This window comes from Zingiber officinale, chromosome 7A (genome assembly GCF_018446385.1).
Source record: "Zingiber officinale cultivar Zhangliang chromosome 7A, Zo_v1.1, whole genome shotgun sequence".
NCBI classification, from domain to species: Eukaryota; Viridiplantae; Streptophyta; class Magnoliopsida; order Zingiberales; family Zingiberaceae; genus Zingiber; species Zingiber officinale.
In genome coordinates this window covers 102,665,503-102,674,989 of record NC_055998.1, presented here as the reverse complement: position 1 = coordinate 102,674,989, position 9,487 = coordinate 102,665,503, and the positions used below count along the sequence as shown (strand labels likewise).

At 40.1% G+C, this 9,487-nt stretch overlaps 1 protein-coding gene across 1 annotated transcript; it reads left to right on the top strand.

Annotated features, from left to right (window-relative positions):
- The first annotated feature begins 224 nt into the window (after positions 1-224).
- On the top strand, positions 225-980 carry LOC121999577 (NDR1/HIN1-like protein 6). Its single transcript, XM_042554239.1, has one exon. It carries the CDS (start codon positions 225-227, stop codon positions 978-980), a length of 756 nt encoding a protein of 251 aa, XP_042410173.1.
- The last annotated feature ends 8,507 nt before the right edge of the window (positions 981-9,487 follow it).

Here is a 9,487-nt window from a genome sequence, read left to right as displayed (position 1 = left end):
ATCGTGCAATAGCAATCCAGAGGCTATTTCTTCCTTAAAAGGGAGAAAAGGAGAGATTACTTTAGCAGAAGTTAGGAGAGTTGGCGCCATCCGCTCGGCTCGGCGGTGAAGTGTTCTTTTCTTCACCTTCCCCTCTTCCTCTTACTCTTCCTCTTCCTTTCTCTTTATTGGCATGTAGATCGCCTCCTTAGGCTAGCTATCACAAGCGCACAAGTGAGGCGGAGATGGCCGACGGCGTCTACCCTCCCTCCAAGACCACCCCCCGACCTGGCGGACACTCCTTCCCGCCCACCAAGTCCCAGGCGACCGGAGCCACACGCCTGGCCTACCGCCCCCACCCCGCCAAGGCACGTCCCAGCCGCCGCAGCAGCAGCCGCGGCTTCTGCTGCTCCTGCTGCCTCTGTTTCTTCGTGCTTCTGGCCGTTCTCTTCGTCCTGGCCACTGTTTCCGGGGGAATATTCTACGCCCTCTACCGCCCCCGCCGCCCCGCCTTCTCCGTAACCAGCTTCCGTGTCGTCGCATTCAGCATCTCCTCTTCCGGCCACGTCACCTCCCGCTTCGAAGTCAACGTCACCTCCCGCAACCCCAACAAGAAGCTCGCCTACCTCTACGACCCCATCAGCATCTCCGTCGTCTCCGGCGGCGCCGACATCGGCGACGGCTCTTTCCCTGCGTTCGCCCAGGACTCCGGCAGCGTGACCCGGCTCTCCGCGGCTGCTTCGAGCGCGGGGCAGGCGCTGGACTCTGCCACGGCGTCGGAGCTGAGGAGGAGCAGCGGCGGCGGCGTGCCGGTGGTGGTGGAGATGGAGACGAAGGCCGGCGTGAAGATTGGGGGGCTGAAGACGAAGCGGGTCGGGATGAAGGTGAGGTGTGAGGGGCTCAGCGTGGCGTTGCCCAAAGGGAAGAAGCCGGCCGCGGTCTCGTCCGGCGGCGACTGCGCAGTCGAAGTCCGGGTCAAGATCTGGAAGTGGAGTATCTAGCGACGAAGAACAGAAGTGTACACAATCAAAATTAGGAGTGATCTTTCTTTCATTTCGAGCATCCGATAGATATATATTCTATCTCTTGCTCTGCTCCATTTTCTTATTGATTGATTGTATTATGATCGTTCGGTTTGGTTTTTTTTTTTCTTTTTTTTTCCATTCTCAATCTTGTAATTTAATTTTTGCATAATATTGTTGAATTCTGTTGCTGCTGAAGTTTGAGAGTCAGTCAGTCAGTCAGTCAGTGTGAGAATTAAAATAACGAAGGGAGTCGGGCGAGATGCATGCGATGTCTGCTGGGGAGTGTCGGCGCATGCGCCTGCCCCAACCCAAGAGAAGGGAATAGAGGGGGAGGCATCGGAACAGACGTGCTAATAATCGGTTTAAAATATAACTATCAAATCGAATAAAGATAAAATCAATAAATTGATTATAATATTTCAATTGATATTTTTAAAATTTAAAATTGAAATCAAATCAAATAAATAAACAAACATATTTTTTTTATTAAAACAAAAGGTCAAAATTTTAAATCAATGTGCGAGGGCATGAGTTTTGCCCAAGGCGTCGATGGGTTGTAATTATTATTTTTATATAATTGAAACTTTCAATTCTTACTACCGATTATGAAATCTTTATAAAAGGGAACTTAGATGAAAATGGAGAAGGGGAGAGTGAGAGAGTTTTTTTTTTTTTTTAGAATAAATCTAAATATTTATTCTCTAAGTACTGACCTTGCCACCAATCTCTCTCATCTGTCGGCTTCTAGCTTCCTGTCCGTCTCTTTATGGATACACGCTCCTTGTCTTATCTATTTTTCACGCTAACTACTTCATTAATTGTTAAGACAATCACCATACTAATTAACCTACCATAGTGATGAATCCATTGAGTTACATTATAAGGAAAATTAACCTATCATGGTGATGGAAGTCCAATGGGAAGTTGGTAAGGAAAATTTAAGTGAGTCAAAGAGGACCCAATACTTGTTGAAGAAGTCCTGACAGATCAAGGGTAACCAGATGCTAGATAACAAGAAGTTCAACCGGTCACGGATGACTAGATGTTGGGTAGAGGAAGTACTGATAGGTTAAGTCAACAGAATATCAAACAAGACATAATTTTAGTCGTGGAAAGGCTGCAATTAGGGTTAGCAATCGATTGATGATCGATTGGCAAACTCTAAACCTAAAATTTTGGATTTGTTGCTTGAATCAATTGTTGCAATCGATTGAAGGATTCTCGCGAGCGAACAGAAACTTAAGATATCGATTGACATAATCAATTTAGCAAGCCAATCAATTAGTTGTGTTTTCATGAAAAGAACAAAAGGTTGTTGAATCGATTAGCTTAATCGATTCGGTAGCTCCAATCGGCCTAATCGATTGGAGTGTTTTTCGAGAGAACAGAAAGTTTCTAAATTAATTGGGTCAATCGATCAAAAGCTACCAATCGATTGGTATAACACACTAATCAATTGGATGGGCAAAAAGAGTCACTCTGTAGGTTTTGAATGGTCAGTCTAACGTAGTAATTGATTGGGGATAAGGCTAATTGATTGAGAGGTATTTTTCAACCCAAGAGAAACCCTAGAAAAGGAGATTTCATGAAGAGAACAATAAGCCAGTACTTGTGAAGTTAGAAGCGAAGTGCTGCTGTATTTCTAACCGATCAAGAGGCATTTCCAAATGACAAGAAAGTGTTCAAAGTAAGATTCATGTAAAGTTATTTATATTCATTGTATTTGCTTTCATTTCTTATTATATTCTCGTGCTTGAGTTTGTATGAGGCTTCTCCGCCTCCAGAAAGAAGGTTTTCATAGTGGAGTTGTGAAAGAGGAGTGAACCCTTTGATTGCCACCTCAAGGAGGTAGAAGCCAAGTAAAATTGAATGTGTTAGTGATTGAAAGTTTTGCTTTGACTTTTTCGCTGTCATTCAAGTTCAAAGAAATGAAGCGAGCTATTCCCCCCCCCCCCCCCCTGGCGCCCCCCCGCGGAGCTCATACATGTCCTAACAAGTGGTATCAGAACGAGGTTATTCTTCATCGGACTAATCGTCGAAAGGAGCAAAAAACTAGAGGAAGCAAAAAAAGAGCCCTAAATTTCAACAAGTCAAAAACTTATCATCAAAGGAGCTCATGTTCGAAAATGGATTTTCGAGATAGATTAGGATTTAACATTCGAGCACCTCCATCATTTGGAATGGGAAGCTTCAATCTTTAGAAATCAAGATTGAACAATTTCTTGATGATGGATATAGAGCAATAGTTTGCTCTCATGGAAGGATTTGAAGCTCCCAATGATAAAAAAGGAGAACCTCTTCAAAAGAACAAATGAACCAAAGAAATCCAAAATAAATGATAAGGTAACCAAATTGCTGGTTAATTTGTTGCCTAATAATTTCTTGTGCAAGATAGGAGAATATCAAGATGCCAAGGAGCTGTGGAACAAGTTGGTAAAGCTTCATGAACATCCTATCTCAATGCAAAATTAAGTCAAATCTAAAGTGGGAAACTCATTGTATCAAGAACAAGAGGTTTTAGAGTTTGAGAGATGTTCAACATTTATGGATAAAATTAAAGAGGCATCCACCTTAAGGATTGAGGGGGAGCGTAGTTCATTGATACCAAAACAAAAAGAAGTGTCTACATTTAGGGATGTACTTGAGTTTTCGTAGGCTTCCAAAATTGGCCCCCCTCACATTGTGCGATTAATTTTCTTAATTATAAGTCTTCTTCATTAAGACCTACAAAATACAAAGCAAAATACTAATTTGAAATTGCATATATATACAATATATGTAATTTAGTTAAACAATAATAAGTTATAGATATTGCCAATACTCACTTAAATATAACACGTCTTGTTGTTTTTGATATAAAAATATCAATTAAGCACGAGTAATCAAGATATTCCACAATTTTCTTCTCAATTGATAATATGGCCAACTCATTCAATCTTTTTTGTGACATAGTTGATCGAAGATAATTTTTGATTAATTTCAACTTCGAAAAACTTCTTTTGGCAGATGCAATTGTAACTGTATAGTCAATAAAATTTTATAAGCAACATAAGCATTCAGATAAAAGTCATCCACATCTTTGAGATGATTCAACACGTCTATGGCTCTTTTTACTTCTGTTGGTAAAGAATGCTTCAATAAAATTTTGTAAGCAACATAAGCATTCAGATAACAGTCATCCACATCTTTGAGATGATTCAACACGTCTATTGCTCTTTTTGCTTCTGTTGGTAAAGAATGCTTTAAGAGAGTTAACTCCATGAATAACTCATGTCCATCAATATCAGAATTATCATTATGCTTTAAACATTGTTCAAGATTTTCACAAGATCTTAACAAATTATCATCATCAGCACACTTTAATTTCTCCAAACTTAATAAAAACTTAGAAGTTTCTTCATATTTTTTAAATTGTTCAAATCGGCTTTGTAAAGAAGAATACCCTTGATAATCACAAAGAGAAAGTAGTTAACTATGAAAGATTCCTCCGCTAATTATGTTACCTCATCCGTAATATTTTCATAAAACTATTTTTTTTTCTTCTAATAATGAGTTTTTCCTTGATTGAAGCTTCACTTCCCAATTTATTTGCATTTGTTTAGCTTCATTAATAGCCTTTTCAAATCCACGTTCTCTATATTCTTCAAAATTCAGCATAAGACCCTTTATATGTTTAATAGCAACATCAATATCTACATCTTCGGCTTGGAGAATCTTGCTCACACACTACAACAAAATTGTTAAATGACTGTAACGCCCGAAAATTCTCAAATTAATTTTAGAAATATTCTATTATTTTTCTAGAATTTTAGAATATTTTTATGAAATTTTTGGAGTAGCAGAAGTAGAAAAAAAAAAAGGACGTAAAACAACCTAAGCGAGAATTGAACCCGAGACCTATTAGACTTTACGACTTATAGATGACTCTAGTAACCAAGGGGCCCAGCAGGGGTGTGCTGAAAGGAAAGGAGAACAATTATACTTAAGGTTAGTTGGGGTGTATTAATCACTTAATATAAATAGGGGAATTAAGTGGGGAGTTGTTATATTTTTATCGGCAATTCTCTTTTCCCTCAAACCCTCACCGCCAAACCCTCTCTCCCTCACCTCTCGCCGCCCAAGGCCAAGGAGATCTAGGGTTTCATCCCTAGGAACGTAGGAGCACCTTCCGGCAACAATTCCGGCACGAGGATGCTCCCCTTCGCGAGAAGAAAGTATAGACATAAGAAGATCGTCGAGAAGATCTTCTTCTCTGGAAAACTAGCGATCAGATTCGTAAGAAAACTAGCGTAGGAAGTAAGTAACCCCTCGCCTGCAATATAAGTAGCTAATTGTATGTTTTTATGCCCTTAGTTCGCATTTATGTTCTCAGTTTAGCCATATGCAGATTTAGAGCACACCAAGTGCTCGATAAAATGCCTAGTATAGTTAAATGCTACAGTAGGCATTTTAATAGCTCAGTTAAATGCCCTAGATGCATTTTACATAGCGTACATAGCCTTGCTTCAGTGATATGGGACTACGGTCTAATGGGTGGGCTCCCACAGTCGCCACTAGGTTCAAATAACCTAGCTCTAGGTTCAGATAACCTAGTAAAAGCAAGATAAGATAAATCAATTATAAACAGTATTTTACTTTATCAGTGGCACTGTATTGGACTTCAGATGTCCTTGGGTTGGGCTCCGATAGTCGTCCCTAGGTTTAGATAACCTAGTACCCTACTAGATTCGGGACTTGTTACCTCAAGCCTAGTTAGGGATGCGCACACAACAAGTATAGTTGTCGGGCCTATCAACAGCATGTTTAATATTTTTATCTATTTATGAAAATAGTTTTCAAACAAATATGTGAATGCAGCTTAGTTTCAGTCTAGTCCTTATTATGATAACAATTAGCTTAGCTTATATATATATATATATATATATATATATATATCAGTTTAGTTTCTGGTTGATACAATGAGTAGCCTTTTGTTCAGTAATTGCTTAGCATGATTTAATTGTCTATATGCCATGTTTTAGCATTTTCAGCATGTATTTTAAATAGCATCTTTTGAAAGCATGATCTTACCAAATGCATGTTTTGTGAGGTAGATGGTTTCTTACTAAGCTCCCAAGCTTATAGTTTCCTTTTCCTTATACCACAGATAAAGGTAAAGGGAATATGGATTAGCGGAGGCTGGAGGGCAATGCGATAAAGATGTGTGTGAGAAGGAACTTGGAATGAAGATCTTGGAGAAACTAGCAAACCTTCAAACTTAGCATTTCTTTATGTTGTTACTTTTCTGCCGTTTAGGATGTTAAGTGCCTTGAATCATGAAAGTTATGCTTGAATTGCTTATTGTTTGGATGTTAGATAGCTAACCATGAGTAATGACATGTTTAGAGGTAGTGTTGTGTTTGTAGTGCATTCCTGAAGATTCTGTACGAGGTCGGGTCTGATTTCTGCAGAAATCAGAAACCCAATCAATCAGCCGATCCATTGAGCAGTCCTCAATCGATCAGCCGATCGATTGGAAGAAGTCCCCGCGTACAGAACACTATGGAATCGATCAGCTGATCAATTGATGAGCCCTCGATCGATCAGCCGATTGATTGGGAAGCGATCTGCAGAGTACAGAGAGCTGATGAGTCGATCAGCTGATCGATCGGCCATGGATCGATTAGCCAATCGATTGGGAATTTAAATCCCACGAATAGAGAGCTTCTGAATCGATCTCCGGATCGATTGGTCAGACTGGATCGATCAGCCGATCGATCCAGACGGGACTCCCGTGCACAGTAGCACGTTGAATCGATCAGTGGATCGATCAAACAACTCCAATTGATCAGCCGATCGATTGGAATGCCTGATTTCAGCCAGAAGTGTCCGCTTTTAGTTTTTGACCAAATAGGGAGTTAGGTTCCCTTCTTAGTATGTGTACAACCTTAGAAATGTACTTTGAACATAGAATTCCAGGTTGGATAGCAAATAGCAAAGGGTTATAAATTAGTTCAGTTTTTCGCACTTTATAGTTCAGTTTAGCATAGGGATTGTAACCCCCGGCCTCACAGCCTAGTCAGTAGGAGGTGGGGCGTTACAACGACAACACCACAAAGACAACGGTTTTAGATGAAACTGTTGTAAATTTGGTAAAAGACAACGGTTTTAGAAAAAACCGTTGTCTTTGAGCTCCTATAAAATACAAAAGACAACAGTTTTATGAAAACCGTTGTCGTTGAGTAATTTTTTTTTAAATCAACAACATATTTTACAACGGTTATCTAAAACCGTTGTCTTTAAGCACTTTTTTAGGGGCTACGACAACGGTTTTGATAAAACCGTTGTCTTTGACTTTATTTGTTCTATCATTTTCCCTCTCACAATTTTACTTTCTCTCTCTCGGCAAATTTTTTCGGTGCCTTATTTTCCCCTTCGCATTCTCAATCTCTAAGCCATTTTTCTTTCCCTCTCCTCATATAATCTCTTCACGCCATCCACTACTGCATGCTCTCCTCTCTCGACGAGGCCCTTTTACCTTCCACTGCCGCTTCTTTGCCAAAGGTGGCACTCCTCAACCCTTTGACCTTCCACTACTGCTTCTTCGCCAAAGGTGGCACTCCTTCGTCGATTCATAACCTGTTCGTCTTGTTGAACAAAGAAGACAGCTGCTCATGGAGGACGATGATTTATTCCTCCAACAGTTCGATCTAAAAGACTTGGAGATCGTAGCTGAGTTCCTCACCAATTGGCGATCCCTCTGCGACGGCTGCTCCACCACTGTCTGAAGCCGCATCGACTCCCTTCGCCCAAGTATCGCCTTTCCTTTCTCGGTTCTTGATTTGTTGATCCCTTTCCCTTTGGAAGAATGCGAGATTACTTAGTTCGCTGGGGTGGTGCTCTTCTTTAGGGTTTGCTACCGAAGCCGACGCGGATGCCTCCGGGTCCACTTCCACGGAGGATCAGGCGTCATATGCCTCTGCTAGCTTTGCTGCCCCCTTTCCCGATGGCCAACCAACTGGGTAGGACCCGGATCCGATGTCTTCGCCAGAGTCCCCTCAAATCCGGATGTCTTGGGCCGACATGGCTCAAGAAGACAAGCTCAAGGAGGTTGCGACGTAGGAGGAAAAGATGGAGGAGTCAGGGAGAACTTTGATTGAGGGAGCAACAAGAATTAAAAGGGAGATTGCAAAGAAGGAGACGGGATTGTCAAGGGAGCAGAGGGAAGAAATACACTTTAGGAATGTTGTCAGGAAGAAGGATTTCATATGCCTGGAGAGGGTCAATGATAAGATCGTTAATATCCTCAATGTCCTCGAGCTGCATACTGGAGTATTCAGCACTGCCGAGCAAAAAAGAATTGTGGATCTGGTCTGTGAGATGCAAGAGAAAGGGAAGAATCATGAGTTGGGAGGTGAGTACAACATAAAAAGATTAGCTTTAAGCAGTGTTTATTTATTTATTGTCAATCCTAAGCTAATGATTCAAGAACCCTAATGGAAATTGGGCACCCTTTTAGAAATAATGTGAAAAAAAATCAATAGATAAGAGAACTGAGAAGCAATCATCATCATCAAATCATATTATTCTTTTGTTAGTTTTTGTCCAAATACCTACCGAACACAAATATTGTGTTGACTTAACAAATATATGGTCGATACATGGTTTGTAGTTTCACTTCATAAATGTTAAAGACCCTCTTGGATGACTAACAGCTTCTCTGTGCTCAAGTATATCCATCTATGCTTTCTGTTTGTTCGCTTGAACTAATAGGATGAACACTGATCCAAAAAAAATTATAGTGCGCACATGTATTTCTTTGCCAAAGGTTTCTATATTATATATACACATATATGTCTACTTGTGATTAATTAAAAAATAGTTATATGTGCATTATTCGTTGACAATTTTTTGTTAACATAGGGTCCTTATCAACCTGATGTGAAATGATGTGAATTTTATGTGATGAAATTTATGAAAGAAATTATTGAAGGAAATGCTACCAGCCAGAAGGATTCACTTTTCTCAATGGTAATATTTGACATATGCTCAAGTTTCTCAAATAATTTTCTTTATTTGATTTTTCTTCTTCATTACTAATTTTTTTACTAATATAATATGGTTTTGTTAACAGTTCATGTTGTGGCAGAGCTATTCAGCTTGCCTCAATTGCAACAAGTGTGAGTACTGATTTGCGAGTTTTTATTTGATGTGAAAGCAGAGGATACTTGACTGAATGGCACATAATGTTGAAACTTTGACGCCTTGATAGATTGCTAAGTGACAATGGCTTAAATGGTACACTGAACATGGGCAGCAACATTAGCCCACAACTGTAGCTTGTCGATTTCAGAAACATTTCTTGAGATTGACATTTAATGATAAGCTATGCATATTTCAAGTCATGTTTGTCTTTCCATTTATTAGGAGGCCCTGACTGGCAGCATATATCCTGAGTAGAAATTGAGCTAGCACCTACCTACCGTCTGCCAGCCAAGTTGTTT

Coding starts and splice junctions, on each gene's coding strand:
- LOC121999577 (XM_042554239.1), top strand. CDS start 225: ATGGCCGACGGCGTCTACCCTCCCTCCAAGACCACCCCCCGACCTGGC.